General features: G+C 38.0%; 1 protein-coding gene across 1 annotated transcript; it reads left to right on the forward strand.

Moving 5' to 3' along the window:
• The first annotated feature begins 437 nt into the window (after positions 1-437).
• Positions 438-9,698, forward strand: LOC121437120 (NTF2-related export protein 2-like). Its single transcript, XM_041636957.1, has 5 exons — positions 438-529; positions 1,459-1,552; positions 2,657-2,743; positions 8,602-8,746; positions 9,517-9,698. Exons 1-5 carry the CDS (start codon positions 438-440, stop codon positions 9,696-9,698), a joined length of 600 nt encoding a protein of 199 aa, XP_041492891.1.
• Positions 9,699-21,955: the final 12,257 nt, after the last annotated feature.

Here is a 21,955-nt window from a genome sequence, read left to right on the forward strand (position 1 = left end):
ATAAATGACTATAAATATATGTTGAATGAATAAACAATAAGAAGAGAACCAAAAATCAATCAATAAATAATGCAGATTTGTGCATAGCTGACTGAGAAAATATATACTAGAAATAAACTGAAGAAAAAAATCAGTTTAAATTTTGGACTTGAAGGTCTGAGAAACTTGAGAAACATGAAGAACATTTTCATTTTCACTATAAGTAAGATCACGTATGTATCATTTCAGCTCCATAAAGGTAGAACTGAAGTTATAAAACTGATTCAATAGTATATGAAGAACAGTTGGACGTCACATGGGAGTAGCTGCCCCGGAAGTAATAAGTACTGGCCATAAGCATCATAGCAAGCAAACCGGAAGTAACTGAAGCGGAGTCCTGCAGAAAAGAAAGCCGTCGCCGTGAGTACACTCGTGAGCGCCGGGTGGAGACTAAAAATATGAAGAAATACAGTAGCGACTGGTCCCGTGGGGACAAGCTCTATGAAAAGTCTGGCTGTTCCTCTCAAGAGTCACAAACAAGCTACCAATAGTAAGTTTATAGAAATATTTGATTCAAAGTTCAGAAGTCTGTCAGGGCCATGTTGGGATAAACTGTTTTAAGAAATGGCACGGGAAGTGGGGGGAGGGTACTGAGACCAGTTTGTCACAGCGGCATTTTCATTACTTGAGCTTAAATCATAGCTAGTCACTGGTTAATCCTGTTTTAATAATGTGATGGTAAAAAAATAGCCTTTAACTCAAAGTTTCCATAAATAATTAAAAATGCTTAGAAAAGTGCTTGTTTGTTTTTGTTTTGTTTTGTTTTGGGGGAGTGCTTGACATTTAATTCTCTTCGTGTGGAGGGAGTAAGTAAAATATATGTGTTTTAAACAGCAGAAAATTTTCAGGAATTCAACTATGGCGTTAGTAACAGAGACACAGAATGAAGAATATTCTAGAACTTTAAGTGGTGTTCCAGCCCCTTATGTAGTAGGCGGTTTTTCTTATCCTTTTCTCAAGTTCTACCCCCTTTTCCTGTTGGCTACTAACCTGGGTTATTTCGTTTCTCATTGGCCTGCCTCCTGGAATAAGCCATGCCTGTAACTGGGCCCTTTATTTTTAACTTGTGCGAGGGCAGGTAACTGGAAAATTGAGATGTATTTGTTTTCCGTATTAAGATTACAAGAACAAGGTGTTTGTTTTTATGGGAGTGAGGTGGGGGTTGTTTTGTTTTTACATTGTTTTGTTGGGATTTTTTGGATGATTTATTTTTGGTTTTGTCTGTTTCTCTCCATTATGCTAAGCGAACAGTGTGCAAGTAATTAAAACAGATGGGTGGAATGGGTTGAAACTGAAGGGAACTGCTGTTTAACGTTGGAACATCGGGGTGATTTTAACATTGGGATACAATGGGCAGGTTGAAAAATATGTGCCTTTTGCAGGTTTCATTTTCTTGCTAAACATTTCATCTTTTCACAGTCAAAGTAGCCAGATGTGTGAGGAGGAGGTGACATCTCAACTGGCGAATTATAACTTTTCAGGCACCCCAAGTACCCTGATGTCCTTTACTATGGTGAGTGTGTGACATCATGGCATGCTAAGGAGCTAGGGCCTGGGCAGCAGAGGGAAGGGAAGGCACAAGTAGAACTTGAATACAGAGCATGGAGCTTGGACACCTAAACAAGTGGCGAATCAGAGTCTGGTCTGCCAGCCCCCCCCCCGGGGGGGGATTTTAAAAGTTAGAATCTCCCAGTCACTCACAAAGAAGGACGATTATTTCTAATTCAAATAAATAGAACTTCTCAGTAAACGGTGGGGGAAAAATTACTTAAGGGATCTTTTTGCAAGACCACTCTGAGAAGTTTCATTTTTTGGTTTTTGCAATTCATTTACTAACACCAGTGAATGTTTATGTAAGAAAAATTTCTGAGTGAGGCCACTTAGACTTCCATGTCATACTTAACTTAAAAAAAACAAAAACTCACCTACTTTCGAGTTTGGTCCTAAGTTTGAAACTCAGCAGTGACTGTCTACCCCTCACACCTTGTTTCTACCCACACTCACCCTCACCCTTAAGTTACTATCCATATGGTATCCTTTTGTAGGTGAATGGTTTATAAAACACTAGTTTTTTTTTTTTTACTTAGTTGCCAAGCAAAGATCTTAGAGTTATGTGTGAAGGGTGAAAAAAAGGACAGATGAATACGTTCTGAAGACATAGACCTAAAACTAGGAGCAGATTGCTTTTGTTTTTTATTATTATTTATTTATTTATTAAAGATTTCTGTCTCTTCCCCGCCACCGCCTCCCATATCCCTCCCCCTCCCCCAATCAATGCCCCCTCTCTCATCAGCTCGAAGAGCAGTCCAATGTGGGACTCTGTCTCTGTCTCCTTTCACCACCTGATGAAGGTTAATATGCAGGAGGATGTCTATATGTTTTTCTTTGGGTTCACCTTCTTATTTAGCTTCTCTGGGATCACAAATTATAGGCTCAATGTCCTTTATTTATGGCTAAAAAGCAGATTGCTTTTAAAAGTATTTGTGCCTTGACCTTTATAATACTCAAATATATGTGATAGTTGATTTCATGTGCAGCTTTATAGTGATGAATATAAAGCAAGAACTTCTGCTGCATATTTCGTGTATGATTTACCTTTGTGAAAATTTTCTTGTAGGATTTTAAAACTTGCGTGGAACAAACATGTAGAGCCGCTGAGGAATTCATCAATATTTACTATGAGACAATGGACAAAAGAAGACATGTGAGTTTTTTAGTTTCTCTTGCTCTTTGTTTAAGTGCCATTTCTTTGTTTAAATATCATTGATCTGACCTACATAAATAATTACTGTACACACATTCTTTAAGAGTTGTTTTTATTTTGTTACAGTTTGGTGGTTTTTTTTTTCTTTTTTGGTGTTGTTTTATTTTGTTTTCTTGGTTTGAGTTTATTTTTTTACTGTATTGGGTGTTTGTTTTGCTTTTTTGAGAAACTACTACTTGGAAAGCAAGGGAAAGGATTTGGAAGGACTTGGAGGAGGGGAAAATATGATCAAAATATATTTAAATTTAAAAAATGGTTTCAGATAATAAAAATATAATGTTGCAGGATATTTGATCACACTGTAAACCCCAAGAGTGCATTATTTACTGGAAAAAAACCTGTTTCTAATTGTGGTATGGCTCATTTGTAGCACATTTAACCCAAGAGTTTTCTGCTTAAATATTGTAAACAGGATTAAATAAAGTCAACCATAGGTCAAGAGGTGGAGCAGTTAGCAGGATTATCAAGAAAAGAAATAGAGAATGAGAGGGAGTCAGGAGGATGGGTAGAGAGACACACAGGAAGTAGAAGGGAGGAACATTCTGTTTGAGGAGTCTTGTTTGAGAAGGCATAGGAGAAAGGGGAGTCTTCTGGGACATCAGATGAGGAGAAAGGCCATCTGAGTGCTTTCTCTGCCTCTCTGAGCTAGCAAGCTTTTACCCCAGCATCTGGCTCCTGAGTCTTTATTGATAAAATTGAACAATTAAGATTTTGTTAAAAATGGTGCTGGCACAACTGGATGTCAACCTGTAGAAGAATGAAAATAGATCCATATCTATCACCATGCACAAAACTCAAGTCCAAATGGATCAAAGACCTCAATATCAGTCCGAACACACTGAACCTGATAGAAGAGAAAGTGGGAAGTACTCTACAACTTATGGGCACAGGAGATCACTTCCTATGTATAACCCCAACAGCACAGACATTAAGGGCAACATTGAATAAATGGGACCTCCTGAAACTGAGAAGCTTCTGTAATGCAAAGGACTCTGTCATTAAGACATAAAGGCAACCCACTGACTGGGAGAAGATCTTCACCAACCCTGCAACAGACAAAGGTCTGATCTCCAAAATATATAAAGAACTTAAGAAACTATACTTTAAAATGCTAATTAACCCAATTAAAAAAATGGGACACTGAACTGAACAGAGAATTCTCAACAGAAGTTCAAATGGCCAAAAGACACTTAAGGTCATGCTCAACCTCCTTGGTGATAGGGAAATGCAAATCAAAACAACCTTGAGATACCATCTTACACCTGTCAGAATGGCTTAAATCAAAAACACCAATGATAGCCTTTGCTGGAGAGGTTGTGGAGTAAGGGGTACACTCATCCATTGCTGGTGGGAATGCAAAATTGTGCAACCACTTTGGAAATCAGTGTGGCAATTTCTCAGGAAACTCCCAAGATCCAGTAATACCACTCTCGGGAATATACCCAAGAGATGCCCTATGATATGACAAAAGCCATTTGTTCAACTATGTTCATAGCAGCATTATTTGTAATAGCCAGAACATGGAAAAACCTAGATGCCCTTCAATGGAAGAATGGATGAAGAAAGTGTGGAATATATTAGAGTACTACTCAGTGGTAAAAAACAATGACATCATGAATTTTGCATGCAAATGGATGGAAATAGAAAACACTCTTCTGAGTGAGGTAACCCAGACCCAAAAAGATGAACATGGAATGTACTCACTCATAATTGGTTTCTAACCATAAATAAAGGACAATGAGCCTGCAATTTGTGATGCTAGAGAAGCTAAATAAGGAGGTGAACCCAAAGAAAAACATATAGTCATCTGCCTGGATATGAACCTTCATCTGGTGATGGATGGAGATAGAGACAGAGACCCACAGTATAGCACCAGACTGAGCTCCCAAGGTCCAAATGAGCAGAAGGAGGGAGAACATGAGCAAGGAAGTCAGGACCATGAGGGGTACACCCACACACTGTGACAGTGGGGCTAATCTATTGGGAGCGCATCAAGGCCAGCTGGACTGGGACTGAATAAGCATGGGATAAAACTGGACTCTCTGAACATGGCGGACAATGAAGGCTGATGAGAAGCCAAGGACAATGGCACTAGGTTTCGATCCTACTGCATGAACTGGCTTTGTGGGAGCCTAGCTTGTTTGGATGCTCACCTTCCTGGACTTGGATGGAGGGGGGAGGACCTTGGACTTCCCACAGGGCAGGGAATCCGGACTGCTTTTCAGACTCGAGAGGGAGGGGGAATGGAGTGGGGGGAGCGGGAGAGGAGTGGGGAGAGGAGGAGAGGAGTGGGGGGAGGAAGAGAGGAGTAGGAGGAGGGGAAGAGGAGTGGGAGGAGTGGGAAGGAAATGGGAGGTGGGGAGGAGGCAGAAATTTTTTCAACAAATAAATAAATAAATAGAAAGGTTTTGTTAAAAACATTTCTCACCCACTATCTGGCACAGCCACATGGACAGGGAAATTATGTCAACTATGGACAAACTGAGAAGCCATAAGGTTTGGTAAGATACCTGGGAAGTCCTCAAGGAAAGAATCTAATATGAAAAGTAAAACTCTTCTCCATGTTAAGGATGGGAAATATCATAATACAGGGCTTTATGACCCTATATAGTGCTACTTTAGATGACTTGAAAACAGAAGCAGAAAATGAAAAGATAAATGGCTTAACTGAGATTGACATAGTACTAATAATTACTGTCAGTCTGGAAATTTGTATTTTATCCCTAATAGCCATAGTGGGATTTTTGTGCAAATATGAGAAATGGTTTAATAATTATACCAAATATGAACAGTGTATTGATAAGGTACAAGTCTTAGAAAGACTTATGAGTGAAAATAAGAACAATTCCCAAAGACAGAGGAATTTAGACAAGAATCTACCATGCCAGCACATAATGAAACTGAAGAGGGGTGGGAGAAGGTTCTTAGAAAACCAACCTTAGCTTAGTCAGTTACTATACAAGAACTAACATCAGACAGTAGGCATCTCCAAGGTTATGAAGAAGTTAAATGGACTCCTAGAGAAATACGGGATTTGAGAAGATTTAAGGAAGTTGTAATTTCATATGGTATACATATGTATATTTCAAAGATGTGTTGACCTCAGAATGGAAACCAGGATATGTATTCCATTAGAGAAGAGGTTTTGCCTTTGTTTTCACAGAAGAAAAGCTGTGAATGTTGTCAAGATTGATAAAGATTAGATTCGAACGGGAGAGGCCTCCTGAATAAAGAGAGGTGTTAGTTCATTACACAGGTTGGTCCTTCAGTCCAAATTAACTTAAAGAGGCCAACAAATGCCTTTCAATTGATCAGACATGAAAAAATAACAAACAAATAATATTATTTTTAATGATAATTTAAGAAAGGCACACTTGCTTTACTGGCATGAAATTAAAAATGGGTTTTCTTGAACCATATGTCTTAATTCCATGTTCGAATGTTAAACTGTAGATTGCCGTTCAGCAATATACATGCCATCTTGGACATCAGCTTTTGAGGATTCTTCTTAAATAAAGAGGATATTTTTGTTGTTTTGGTATTAAAAACATAGTTAAAATATTTAAAAAATTAAGTAAATTCAAAGTATTACTATAGTTCAAGATTGGTGTTATTTGAAGCTAAAATAAAATATTTGAGCAGGACACTGGGGGGGAGGGGTCACAGGTGAGCCATCCCTGAAGGCATGAGAGCAGGACAGCTGACCCCCTCCTCTGTATGTCCCCTACAACAATCAAAAGAGAGGGCCCTGTACCTTGACTGGGTAAAACAATAGAACTGACCCTGGGAATATAAGTATGGGGGACTCAGATATAAGGGTGTGAGCAGGAGAACTGCATCAGAGGCAGGCACATAAGAATTACAGTGATTGGAAATTAAAAGCCACTTGCAAAAGGCAAGCCAAAATTCAAAGTGAATGTCCTTTGTAATCTAAAAATAGACACACTTAAACCTTGAATTTATGTATAAAAGGAACAGGGAAATAGGTATATTTATCTACACATGCTCCAGTTTAAGAAGAATTTTTTAATTAAAAGATAATATTTTTTGTGTTGCCAAAAAACCATTTTGCCCTAAAAAAGATATAACCTGCTAAAAAAGGAATCCCCTTTTATTATATTGTTGTTAAAATGTAATAAGAAAAGAAAGAAAGTTGCTTGTAGACTGTATGGGTAAGGTATTAGGGGGGATGTCAGCTTAGAAATAATGTCATTAAGTTTGCCTTTATCAAGTACCATGCTCTTAGGCAAAGTCCCAACTTTTCTTAACCTCACTTTACTTTTAAGGGGGAAAATTTTTGCAATGCTAGAAATTAAACTCAGGGCCTTAACAAACTATGTAAGTGCCCTACCTCTGCCCTAAGTCCACAGCTCAGAGATTAAATACTGTGTATAACACTGGGTCCAGCACAACTGTACTTAAATAGTTGATCAGGTTCCTTTAGTCCCTTGAGTTAACATAGTTTAATAAATAGCGCAGTGTGGAATGGTCTACAATTTCAGGGATGTCTCCTGGTTTTCCTCTTTTATTTTCTATACTAATAAAAAATTCTGATTAAAGTTTACAGCTGTAGCTGATGTTCACAATAAGGATCCAAGTGATGTATATGCTTTTAGTTTTTAATAGATCAGGTTTCAGATCAGATTTTCCATTGTAATTTACCTCTCAACTCTACTTTTATAAAGGAATTATTTCAGTATGTGATCAAATAGTCTTGCCGTGGTTTCCTACCAGTACAGAACTCTTTTATTATTTAAAAAAATACTTTTTTAAGAAAAAATGTAAACTATATTACTATAGCTGACATAGACCAGGGGGTGGGAAAGGCTATGACAATGGATGTTCATTGTCTCTTGTCATGAATATTTGTTATTTGTCCTGTCTTATTGCTTTCAAAACTAAAGTAGCCTGTTGGGTTTATAGTATCACAGGTGCTTAATCCCAGAACCTGGGAAGCAGAAGCAGGCAGATCTCTAAATTTAAGGTCATCCTTGTCTACATAGTGAGCTCCAGGACAGCTAGAGAAACATAGTGAAATCCTGTGGGTGCAACAGAGCCAAGCTCCATTCATACCTGTAATTCTAACATTCGGGAGGCTGAGACCAGATCCTGAATTTGAGGCTAGCCTGGGATACAGAGCAAAAGTAAAAGGAGTTAGTGTCATTCATTATCTGTGCAAGGGTATGTTTAATCCTTTCAATCCAACTTTACTTTGAAAATAAAACAAGTAATGTGTCACTTGACCCAAAAGAGATAAATCTGCTAGATTTTGCCTCACATGCACTTCGTCACATTTATTCTCATCACTCCACTTTCAGTGCTTCGGACTCTTTGGTGCTTACTATGCCAACACTGGAAAAATGAATTCTTCCCAGCATAAAAGCATCAAATGAGTCACATGTGTTTAGTCACTAGAACGAAAGCGGATTAGGACTTAATTCTCGAAATTGGAAAGGAGAAACTGAAAATGTGTTCGAGACTGGGTGTGTTTGGGATTTGTGATCATTTAATATATTTTTAAATAGCAAGACTGTAAAACTCTTATTATTTGAGAGGATGCAAGTTTTTGTCATTGAAACTAAAGCTGAAATACCAGGTCTATTGAGTCAGATAATACCTATTTAAGGCAAGCTAGATATCATGGTCACATTGTTTTCCAGTAGCAAGGGGGCAAAGGAAGTAGAGATGGAGACAGAGTCAGGAAAATGTTTACATTCCATCTACAATCTCTTACTGTATTTCTAAAAAAATGTTGCAGAAAAAAAATTCATTTCTTAAAAGTTTTCCTTTATTTTTAGGCAATTGTCAGGATGTATTTGGACAAGGCCACCCTAATTTGGAATGGAAATGTTGTTACAGGGCACGAAGCCCTTTCTAAGTTTTTTGAGACGTTGCCTTCCAGTGAGTTCCTAATCAATATGCTGGACTGCCAACCAGTGCATGGTAAGATCACGATCTTCCAAAGTATCTCCTTTATTTGCTGTTAGTAAACACTGAGGTTTACACCTAAAGCAGCAGTAAGTTTTAATAGAAGATAGATTTACTTATTTGAGCACATGAAGTGTCACGAAAAGTACTTCATCCAGTCAAGTTTTGGGATTGTTTGATGCTTTTCACTCCAGAGAACTACCATTAAGTTTGGAATAGTGTATGCTTATTGGTTATTACAACTTATATGAGAAATTGCAACTAAATGTGATTTTTGTTGAAAGGGAGAGTGTATACATAAAAAAAATCTATGCCATATCATAGATTAATGTGTTTGAGGGTCTGTTAACATTTCAGAGAACTGTATTCTGCGAAAGAACAACTTAGGACATGACAGAATTTGATTCAGAGTAGATAGATGTAGTATACAATATTTACCACTAGATGGGGTACTTACTATCTTAACTGATTATTTATATGGTATTTCCCTTTATAGTTCCTGAAGGACGGCTTAAGAAGCAAACTATGAATGACGTTAGATATCTAATGAAATATTAATATATAGGAAACAAATGGTCAGGTTAGATTTACAATCTTTATTTTGAAACTTGAGAGTACCCCATAAATCTTTCTGGATAGAAAAATCATCTTCATATTTTTTAAATATTCAATTTTTGACTTTGGGATGTATACTCAAAGGACAGAACATGAAAATCTTTAGCATTACATCGTAAGCTTATTGAGACATGTAAATTGACATCTATCTCTTGTTTGTGTTGCTAAAGAGCAAGCTACCCAGTCTCAGACTACAATTCTTGTTGTGACCAGCGGAGCCGTGAAGTTTGATGGAAACAGAAAACACTTCTTCAACCAGAACTTTCTTCTTACTGCACATAGCACTACTAACAACACCGTGTGGAAGATTGCAAGTGACTGCTTCCGTTTTCAGGATTGGGCTAGCTGTTAAAGAAGCAAAAGCTCATTCTCTAAGTCCATTAGTTCCAGCAAGAGAAGTTGAATGTGAATTTATATATTTCATTGCAAAAGTACTATAAACGAGTATTGCTGAAACAAAATGTATTGATTTTTTTATTGCTAACAACACTTTTGCTAGAGCAGCTGCCAGTTTGAATTATTGCACCTAAGAGCTTTAAAGATAGATTTTTACACACCTTATGTATACATTCCACTACTGATATTCTCAGGGCAATATTAAACTTGATCTAGGTACTAAGATACTGTGAATCCAATCCATTGCACAAATGGAGTCCTTTTGTAATACTTTCTGTGGAAGAGCACAACATAGCTCTGTAAGAGTAAGTAGTGGTGTTACGGTTATTAAGATAATTTTTCAGTGAAGCACATGCCTATTTATGATTAACACTTGTTATACGTTTTAATATTTAAGTGTAGAATTTTTAAGTAAGTTCAACTTAGTACTAGAATCAACTAGTATTCTGACATATTTGAATTACTAGAAGTGTTTTTTAACACAGCCCATTTTTATTTTTTATCTTATATTTCTTTTTTATAATCCATATTGCTTTATAACCCATATTATAATCCATATTGTTTTCTTACTTTGACATGTATCCTTTTGAAATGAGGTGATCGTCTAGATTGGTGAAAAATGTTCTCGACTGATTCTTGAGTGTTGGGTGCTTTTACTGGCAGTAACACCTTTTAGACATTTTCTTGGCAGCTTCAGGTAAGTATATTTATGCGATAAGTGGCAGTGAAACTCAAAGCTTTAATGGGAGAATAGGGAATAAGAAATGTAGAAATTCAAGACTGAAGTCAAAAAAATGTGAGAGATGACCAAGTGTTAAAATCAGTTCTTGTTTCCTCCTGGTAGTATAACCTAGTTTGAGGATTTAACTCCCAGAGTCTCTAAGTATTCTTGCCAAATGGTCATAAATTGACTTTCGTTCTAAGAATTGTATTTTAAGATCTTACTTCCCTTTGTCTCCAGTATCCATCCCAGTTTCTTCAAGAACTTCTGCGAGTCAACCATAATCAGGAAACTTAACTGGGTGACAGAATCTGCAAATTAGGGCAAAACCTACTGCAGTCTCTGTACACAATCAACTCCTAAGGTTTCCCCATCAACTTCAGACCCAAGACTTCCTTATATTACCTACCACCCACACGAATAGTTTCCTCCTCTGGTTCTGCACTGCCAACTTATTACCTACAATTTAAAGTTGTCTTCAATTTTGTAATTTGTTTTTGTGTAGCACTGGATAAAAGAAAAATCAATATTAAACCATCTCTGTGGTTTAAAAAAACAGAAAAGATCATGATAAACTTCAAAGGAACAAACTCATTAATTTTATGTCTTAACTTCTAGAAACAAAAAGATATATTTTTAGTTTTTAGCTAAACTTTAAAAGTCTTTGTAATTTTTAAATAGTTTAAGCTAAATATGCTAGCTTTGTTCTTTAGTACAACCAAAATTAAATTTTTACTACTCAATTTTAAAAATGTAATTTAGTTTGGCCCAGAAATAAACACTTTATTCTAATTAATGCATCATGAAAATTGAATAAAATAGGAAGGGATGGAACTGATATTAAAATCATGTCTTATTTCAGTGATTAGCAAAACTTACACATTCTATTCAGAGTTTGCTTACTCTTGTTTTGAATTAGTTTTTCTTACCTAATTTTTAGCAGAAACAATTAAAATACCCAAGTACTACCCTTTCTGTTGCTAGAAAAGTATCAAAAGCTGTGTACAACTAGCAATAACAAAATTGAACCATTGTGAATTACTTTATCCATACTTTGTATAACTCCATAATCTGTATGACATTTTAATGGCTGGAACTTCTCATATATGAACCTATTCCTTTTAAATCTTCTTAAAACAAAGAAAAAAATGTTGAGATGTTGAAAACAATGGTAGATAACTTGAGCTTTTTTTCTTTCTCATTTCTATAGTCCATCTTTTTCTTCCCATTTCCTATCAAGTATTTCCATTGCAACTCTTTGAAGTTCCAGTGAAGTTTGGGGTGAGAAGTTAGAATTCTTCACTGGAGAAAATAAAACATTTATTTAGTAAGCATTGAAACAGAAATACAGTTGTGTTCTAGAAATAATTATTCCTTCAGATTTAATATTACTTTAAAAAATATGCCAGGAGAATCTGGAGAGAAGGCTCCATGATTAAGAACTGGTGCAGTATGAAATAAAAAAAAAGGTGAACCTTGGTGTTATTTACAGAAGAGTTGGCCTGATTTGTGCAGAAGAGTCCCAATCTCGTTCCTGACCTCATTGATCTCTTGAACAAAGGCTGTCCTCTTGTTTATTGACTATAACAGCAAATATTGTATCAAAAGGGAATGAGGAACTTTTGTCTTAACCCTTTGACAGAAGTCTTGCAAGAAAGGAAATTGATTTTTGGTGGTTGGTTTTGACTCAGGACAGTACACAAAACCACAAATATATATACATATATACATATATACATACATACATATATATATATATATATATATATATATATATATATATATCCTATGTTGCCTTCAACATTTTTCTTAGCAGTTGAGGTGGGCATTGCTTTCAATGCCTCGCTGTTTTCAACAAATGATCTTAGGTCTAGCCACAACATCTTCTGCACATGCTTTGTTCCGATTAAAGGGTAAGTGTGGTATTTGGGAAGGAAATAAGAAGTCAACCAAGCAAATAAAAGCCAAAAAGCTAATCCTTTTATTCTGAAATTTTGCTGGATTGTCTATTACCAGAAATTATAGGGGAAATTTAGTAGAGAATGCTTTCATTTGAGGTTTATTGTGAGATAAGAAGGAGAAGCATGCTTTATTCTGGCTGATGTGATAACCTAGCACTCAGGATGCAGAAGCAGGGGGATCTTTGAATCTGAGGCCAGCCTGGTCTTCAGAGTGAATTGCAGGACAACCATAACCACAGGAAAAAAAAGATTAAAAGCAAATACTCCACGTGTTTTAACATAGCCACATACTTAGCAGGAAAATGGCAAGCCTTTGGACTTGAGAGTTGATTGTAAATCAGAGCATTTTGTCAAAACATTACAAAACTGTTCTAGTTAATATGATTCCTTTGCCAAGTTCTTCTGCACAAAAGATTTTTCATTGTGCTAGATAGTCAAATCTAGCCTTCTATAAAAGCAATAAAAAGTAGAGAAGTGTACAGATTATTGTTACAGTAATGTGTCAGATGAAGGCTCTTAGGATACAGCATATATCTTTGATTAAATGTGCAATAAACTTCCAGATAGTGAGGGCTGGTGAGACTACTTAGCTGTTAAGAGCACTAGATGCTCTTTCAAAAGACCTGAAGACCTGTGTTCAGTTCCAGGCATCCACATGGTGACTCACAACCATCTTTTACTGCATTCCTGAGATATCTGCTGCCTTCTTCTGGCCTCCACAGGAACTGCATGCATGTCATACTCAAGGATATATGCAACCAAAGCACCCCTATATATGTCAAATGTAAAAACAAGTCTTAAAAAGTTATACCTCCAGATAGTTTGTACAAAGTTTACTCCAACTCATAATCAGTAAGTTTTACTTCACAACCAATTATTAGAATGAAATGAAATGTAGCTATCTAAAATAAAATTCATACATAACCACATGTGATATACTCCTAGAATTAATTTTACTTATTTTTATTTTTCAAGACAGAGTTTCTCTGCGTACCCATGGCTGTCCTGGAACTCATCTATAGACCAGGCTGGACTTGGACTCCACCTGCCTCTGTTTCCCAAGTCCTGGGATTAAGGACATGTGCCACCAGTGCCCTGCATGGGATTATATTTTAATTTCATTCTATTATTGTTTTGTTAATTCCAGTTACAACATGATCACCTAACTTTCACAGCATCTTAAATGATTGAATCAATAGTTTGGAGAAGATAAAAATTGAACCACACATATTGTTGTCACTATCCCTTTTTCATGGAGAATGTAGGGTCAGCTTCCAAAATATGGGGCTATGTGTCAGTGATGTCACCCTAACTCACAAATTATCAAAAATGTTCTCTCATGCTTGTCTTCTTTGGTGAGGTCAGTAGTACTGGTTACTTTCTATTGCTGTAATATAATACCATGAACTTATAGAAGAAAAAGGTTATTTGATATTAACCATGCCAGATAGTATTCATGATAATAGAGGAGAGATGACAAGAACAATGAGATGAAAGCCCAAATCTTGAACCACAAGCAGGATTCAGAGAGAGGGAACAAACTGGGAATGGCTTGAGTCTTTAAACTGTCAAAGCCCACCTTCAGTGACATACTTTCTCCAATAAGAAAGAAAACATATACCTTCCTAAGCAGCACCCCTAACTGGAGAATGAGTGTCTAAATTCCTATGGGGGTCACTCTCATTCAAGCCAAAACATCCCACGGTGTTTTTCTCTTGAAACCATACATTTTTATTTTCTTTAATTTTACTTCAAATGATCTGTTTTTCATTGTTGATCTGAATAAGAGTATGGTGTTTTAAGTGAAAATAGCCCTCATAGGCTCAGATGTTTGAATACTTGGTCCCCAATTGGTCAGCATGTTGGTGTGGGAGGTCCTTCTGTCTATATGTTGCTTTTATTGGTTAATGAATAAAGAAACTGCCTTGGCCTACTGATAGGGCAGAACTTAGGTAGGCAGGGAAAACTGGACTGAATGCTGGAAGAAGGAAGGCAGAAAGAAAGATGCCATGGAGCTGCCGCCGGAGACAAACGCTGGGAACTTTAGCCAGTCAGCCACTGTCATGTGGCAATACACAGATTAATGGAAATGGGTTAAATTAAGATGTAAGAGTTAGCCAATAAGAAGCTAGAGTTAATATGCCAAGCAGTGTTTTAATTAATACAGTTTCTGTGCTATTATTTCAGTTTTGGGAAGCTGGGACTAACAAGCAGCTCCTTGCAACAGCATGTTTGGGAAGGATTAGGAGGCGTGGCCTTGTTGGAGGAGGCATGTGCTATGGACAGGTTTTTATTTGAGATTTCAAAGTAAGTGCGAGTCCCAGTGTCTCCCAGTGTCTACCACTAGCAGCTTGGTTTAGAAAGGCTGAGTTCCCTGGAAGGAAACTCATATATGTCACTTTCACGGTTTTGGCACTATAGGAATTAAAAAAAAAAAGACCTAAAAAGGAAGGACATGACTGCTCCTACGTATGGTAGAGGAGAAAGTTTATTGTAGATGAAAGGGAGAGCATGGGCAGAGGCAGAGATGTAGAACTCTAGCAGAGTCACTGAATCAAGGTAAACATTAGAACAGAAAAGTTGTTTTCAAGAAGAACTTTGACCTTGGAGAAATCTTGGTGGAAATCAGTTGTTGTTGTCTGGGATTGACAGCTGCTTTTCTGAAGCAGCTTGGCAGCCTTTTCATGACTTTAGTTACATGGTGGTCCTGGAAAACGTGGAGCTCTTGAATTATTGGGTTCACAATAAAGACTAAAGTGGCCGTGGCCAGGTGTGATGCTTTCCTTCAGAGAAACACAGATTAGATCAGGGACTTTGGTATGAAGAATTGTTAGCCTAGAAGATTTTATGTAACAATCAATAAATACACTTTGAAAAGCTTTTTGAGGTACAGTCCATCAGGGGATGGACATTTCTGCTGCCACACAAGCATACAATTCATCTTAAAGTTACTCTCTTTCTTTAATGGTCTCACACAACACAGAACACTTGACACAGAGATAATCTGGAAGAGTCCAGAGAGGATAAGACCCTGAGCTATGTGAGGAGAGAGGGGAAGGGTAAGGAAGTGAATAAGAGGTGAACCAGGTGCTGCGGTCACAAAGCGAAAAGTTTTACTTTTAAAACATTTTTTTTAAATAGATATTTATTGAGTTCTACATTTTCCTCTGCTCCCCTCCCTGTCTCTCCCCTCCCCTTCAAAGCTCTCCCAAGGTCATAATGCTCCAAATTTACTCAGGAGATCTTTTCTTTTTCTATTTTCCATGCAGATTAGATCTATGCATGTCTCTCAGTGTCCTCATTGTTGTCTAAGTTCTCTGGGATTGTAGTTTGTAGTATGGTTTTCTTTGCTTTATGTTTATAAACCACCTATGAGTGAGTACATGTGATAATTGTCTTTCTGTATCTGGGTTACCTTACTCAATATGATGTTTTCTAACTCCATCTATTTTCCCGCAAATTTCAAGATGTCGTTATTTTTTTCTGTTGTGTAGTACTCCATTGTGTAAATGTACTACATTTTCCTTATCCATTCTTCAGTGGAGGGGTGATGTGGGAGTGTCATATATCAATCTGTTAATTTCATTGGTTAAGTAATAAAGAAACTGCTTGGCTGGCCCTCATAGGTTAAAACATAGGTGGGAGGAGTAAACAGAACAGAATGCTGGGAGGAAGAGAAAGTGAGCTCAGACTCGACAGCTCTCCTCTCGGGGGCAGACGCCTCAGAGAGACGCCATGCTCCCCGCTCCCGGGAAGATGCATGTGATGAAGCTCCGACCCAGGATGGACGTAGGCTAGAATCTTCCCGGTAAGACGGGTGCTACATAGATTATTAGAAATGGGCTAGTCCAGGTGCGAGAGTAAGCCTAGAAGAGGCTAGATAGAAATGGGCCAAGCAGTGTTTAAATGAATACAGTTTGTGTGTTGTTATTTCAGGCATAAGCTAGCAGGCGGCTGGGGTGTTGGGGACGCAGCCCTGCCGCTCTTATCACTACAGAGGGGCATTTAGGTTGTTTCCAAGTATTGGCTATGACAAACAAAACTGCTATGAACCCAAAAGTGGTATATATCCAAAGGATGCTCAGGGTCCTGCAGTGTTTGCACCAATTTGCACCCTGCCTATAGGGGGAAATGTCCTGTTATAGGCCTTATTGTGTCGCTGTTTTGCGGGTTTTCACTGTTTCAGCTATGGGTAGCAAGCCATCCATGTCCATCCCCCCTGAGGTGAATGCCTTTTAGAGGTCCTAAAACCACAGGTTTAAATGCCCTACTTCTTCAGCTCTTACCCTCACTCTGCCAGTGTCCCACCAGCTCCACTTTTATGGGAGCTTTCTAACTACTGTGAGTGCACAGGCAAATGGACCCTGCCACTGCTACTGCTGCCAACAAGATTGGTCGGATCCATGAGGCTGCTGTTTTCAATTCCAGCCTTTTGCTTCCTGCCATGGCTTGTGGCATGGAGGCTCAAAGATAGAGTGGATCACATCTATAAGTTTCTCTTATTATTAACCTTAAATTTTCTGCAGCTCAAAAATTGTGGCTTTTCCATACAACATGTGACTGCTTCCATTTTGACTGAGGTCAGGTGACTTTATCACCATATTAACTGAATGACTTTTCCATATAACGTGACTGCTGCCATTTTGACTGAGGTCACATGACTTCGACGCCATCTTGGCTGAGAGCCAGGTTAGGTGACCATGTTCCACCATCTTTTAGTAAGATATTCCCTTCCTGGTTCCCCAGTGTTAACTCTGTTACATGGGTGACCTTACCACTATCTTAACTGAGGTCAGGTGACTTTATCGCCATCTTTATCTTATGTTAAAACATCTTACTTGTGTTTTTGTCTTTAAATTCCTCTTGTTGACTCTGTTGCATGTGTGTTTTATGCAGGGGCATGCCTTTGATAGGTCCCACCAAGAGCATCCACTTCACTCAATTCTTCTTCAGTCTGTATGTGTGTGTGTTCATACATGTAACTTAAATGCACCAATGTTTACTGTTAAATGTTATAATTGTCTCTTCAATGCATCTCATTTCACACTACAAAACAATATGTTTCATGTTTTAAACTGGTATGTACTTTTAAGTCTCTTACAAAATACTTTATATTTAATCCAACCCTCATTTAAAATATATTAAAATGTTCTATATTATTGTCAGTTCTGCCATTAACCTTCTATTGCAAGCATTTTTCTCTCCAGGCAGATTCTATAGTGTAGTTACACCTGATAAACAGCCCTTAACTGCTCACAGATCTGGCAAATAAGGCACTTAAATATTTAATTATTAAAAAAATTATAACAAAAAGAGACAGGTTGGCTCCTAGCAGCAACACTCTATTTCCTCCAAAGAAGACAGAAGACAAATGGGCACAAAACAATGTCCATCCACAATTTGCTTCAACTTTCAAGCACTGACCACTGGGAAAAACTGCCTTTCATCTAAACTGAAGATCTCCAGACAGTGGACAGAATTGCTGGAATCGACAGCCTTGCTGCTCAGGTCAAGGTAGCCCTGTCTTCCTACAGATTTCTTAGCCCACAGGATCTTCTGGAGCCTGGCAGGCCCTGCACTAAATAGCTAAAACCAAATGTGACCAGCACCCAGATTTCTCAGGTTTCCCCCCAAAGATGACTCACATAAATAAGCAGGAAGCAGTCTTGAGAATCCACTGCCCCAATTCCTTTAACCTGTGGTGCCTAACCTCCTGCCTTTTTATTATAAAAAAGAGATGGAAATGTAATGGTCTGTTATGTCTCTTTAAGAGACAAGCCATGCCCACTCCCTCATCTGCTGAGGCAGGTGTGTCTTCCTGCTTGCAGCCTGAGTCTCTTTCTTTTCCATTTCCCTCTCAGATAGGCAGCTTCTCTCTCTCTTTTCTCTCTCTTTTTCTCACTCTCTCTTTCTCTCTCCTGTTCTCCTTCTCCCTCTTCCCTTCCATAACCCACTAAATAAATATAAATAAATATCCAACCTCACTCTGCATGGTGTACCTATCTGTTTGTCTCTTGTCTGCCACTGCCATGTGGTTCACTGTCCAGGACCAGCCGGCCGCCTTGGGAGACCTGTGGCATGGTCTCATGCACTATCCCTGCCTGGGACTGGCTGCTCTCAGGACCCACTGCCCTGTGTTTGCCACCACGTGGCCTGCTGCCTGCCACTGCTTAGAGACCTGCAGCATTTCTGCCACTGCAGCTACTTGGGGATCCACAGAATTTTTTAATTAATCCATTTCATGTGTTATATATGATTCTTCAGTAATGAATTCTCAGGTTTATGGCCAAGGGCTGGATGTAAATTAATCAGAAGCATGTATTAAATAAGTTGCCTTTAAACAGAAAACCACATATAACAAGGTTATAGTTTTATAAGTTGCTAAAAAATTATGATAGGTACCTAAATATGTAGCCATATGTAGTTCAATATTCACTAACACACTATTCATAATGGCTTTATGGAACTTAACTACTGCAAATGATGACACTGTGTTATGATATGGCGGGAGCAGGGATTTTAGCCATGGGTGTGTTCAAACCACGGCCTGTGAGAGATAACGCCACACAGACAGAGCTTGAGTATGGAGTTTATTGAGATAAAGGGAATAGGAAGGGAAGAGAGAATGGGAGAGGCAGGAAGGGAGTGGGAGGGAGGGAAGGGAGAAAGGGAAGGAAGGGGAAAGACAGAGAGTTCAGAAGAACTGCAGGAAAAGAGAGCATGAGAAGGCAGGGTTTGTCTTCTCAAATGGACAGGCTGTCTGTCATACACACAGTGTAACATAGGACACACTGTGACAGGTTCCTAAGGGGCAGGGCCAAGCTATGCCTGGATACTTAACATGCACTAATTACTTCTCTCAACTTTCACAGCCTTCACTTTCCACCAAGCTAACCATGCTAACACCTCTTTCCTAAGCTGCTTATCTTCTAGAATTGTCTCCTTGCTTCTGTTTATTACTTTTTATTTATTTCTTTTGTGTGTGGATCGGTGGTGCATGTCACAGTGGGTATGTCGTTGCATTTATGTGAAAATCAGAGGACAACTTACAGGAGTTGGTTCTCTCCTTTTACTTTGTGGATCCCAAGGATCAAATTTAGGTCAGTTGTCAGGCTTGGAGTCAGTGCTTTTATCCAGTGAGCCATCTGAAGGCCTCCAGAGTAATTTCCTGGTATAATATTTCAGATTAGGTTACTTTCCTCACAAAACCATTGGGGAAGGCATCCTATTATGCTTAGAATAAAACCCAAATTTCCTAGTCTATTAGAATTATCCAGAGAAGCAGAACTAATAGTGGTGTGTGTGTGTGTGTGTGTGTGTGTGTGTGTGTGTGTTTTGATTTTGGAAGGAAGTAGTTGTGTGATTAGGGCTTCACTTGTAAGCAGCTAAATTGAAAAGGGAGTTATATGTTGTGGACCATCTTGTCTTCTTGACATAATGCCAGGACCTGGACAAAACAATCTCACCCATCCTTCCCCTGAGACATTTGGGGAGTAGGGGTGCCTACATTTTAAGTGAAAAGAAAGAAGGGCACACAACACACACACACACACACACACACACACACACACACACACACACATATACACACACACTCCTAAATGTATAAATGAGTGTTTAGGGTTGTTTGAATGTATATGACTTTAGGGCTGACTACTTGGTATTAGATAAACAATCAGGAGGCTCATTTTTAGGAAAAACTAATTCTCCCTCTCTCTGCAGTTGTTAGTTGACTATAGTTCTTTGTCTATAGGTAGAGTCCTGTAAGTTTTTTCTCTTCCATATTATCATGTCTGTTGATATTGTCATTGTTCAGTTTTGGTTTCCGCTGTTTTGCCAGGATATCATGAGTATAGTTTCCCTTTGATTTCTAGGAGACACATTCTCACAGTAGACTTTCCAGTCCTTTGGTCTTTGCACTCTTTCTCCCCCTGCTTCCATGGTGTTTCCTGTGCTATAGGTGTGAGAATTGTGTTGAAGATGTATCATCTGGGGCTGGTAACTACATAGTTAGTTGTTCTCTGCATTTTGATCGGTATGGCTTTCTGTGATGGTGTCCATCTGTTGCAAAGAGAAGCTTCCTTGATGAGAGGTGGGGGCTGCACTTACCTGTGGGCAGTGAGAATGCAGGTAGGCATTATACTGATTTAGTACAGTAGCAGAAATAGGTTCCCTTCTAAGACAAATGATCTCCCAGATATGTGATGAGATTTCTATTACCAGGCATGAACATCGTCTTGCTGAGTAGGCCTTCAATTCAATTAGACAGCTGTTGGCTACCATCAAGCTGTAAGGGCCACTATTGTACCTTTAGTGATACCTTCATCAATAGAACAAATTTTCAGCATAGAAACAGATCCTCTCGTGACGCATGAAAGAGATAGTATAGCAGATCCCTGAGGATATTTGTGTGCCAAAATGGACAGATATTTACTATAGAACACATACAAAATAAAGTCCAATAGACTTAAGTTTTAGATGTGAAAGAAATCAGACTTTTAAAACTTTTAGAAAAAATATAGAATGCCTTTTTGACATTACAGTAATGGAGAGTTTCCTGAACAAGACACTGAAAGTGCTTCTAATAAAAATAAAACCCCATAAAAATAATGGCCAATTGCATTTATGTGGTTACAAAGATACCATAAAGAGCATGGAAAAACAACCTATAGATATAAGAAATGAAAACAAAAGTTCTATATAGAAATATTAACAGTGACATTTTTTTAGCCTGGCGGTGGTAGCTCACCCTTTAATCCCAGCACTCAGGAGGCAGAAGCAGGCAGATCTCTGTGAATTTGAGACCAGCCTGGTGTACAGAGATAGTTCTAGGATATCCAAGACTACACAAAGAAATCCTATCTCAATAATCCAAAAACAACTGACAATTTTTAAATAGCAAGGTAAAAATAGGCAAAGGTCATGAGAATTCGTATGACAGAAAATACACACATGACCAATAAGCACAGAAAATGATGGCAACTTTTCATTAGCATTCTGGGACATGCCGATTAAGATAGTGTAAGTATTACAAATCAAGATTACAAACTGTGCTTTACGTTCATGATAAAAAATAATGTTACAGTAGAAAAATCATGAAGATTTGTATTAAGAATTTTTATATATTTAAGACCTGCTTATCAATGTATATAACCCCTTTGGGAAACCATTTGGCAATATCTTGTATATGCACACTCTATAACCCTGAAATTCCAGGTCTTGATCTGTTCTCTTGAAAATGTTCACCAGGAACCATAAAAAGGAATGATATAAATATATTCTTTATAGCAAGCATCAAATGGCAGCCCACATGTTCGTCAACAAAATGCATAAATACATTATGGAGTATCATACAGCAGCAAGTATGAAACACAGTCCCACAAAACAACATGACTGAACCTCAGTAATATGTTTATGGAAAAATGAAGTCTGAGAATAAGGACACATACAAGGAAAGTTCAATTTTTATAAACCTTAAAATCATTGTTTAGGCATACATACTTATACAAAAACCTATTCTTTCAAAATTAA

The sequence above is a fragment of the Microtus oregoni genome, unplaced genomic scaffold (genome assembly GCF_018167655.1).
Source record: "Microtus oregoni isolate MIOR12 unplaced genomic scaffold, Mior012 000050F_ref0000143, whole genome shotgun sequence".
NCBI lineage: Eukaryota > Metazoa > Chordata > Mammalia > Rodentia > Cricetidae > Microtus > Microtus oregoni.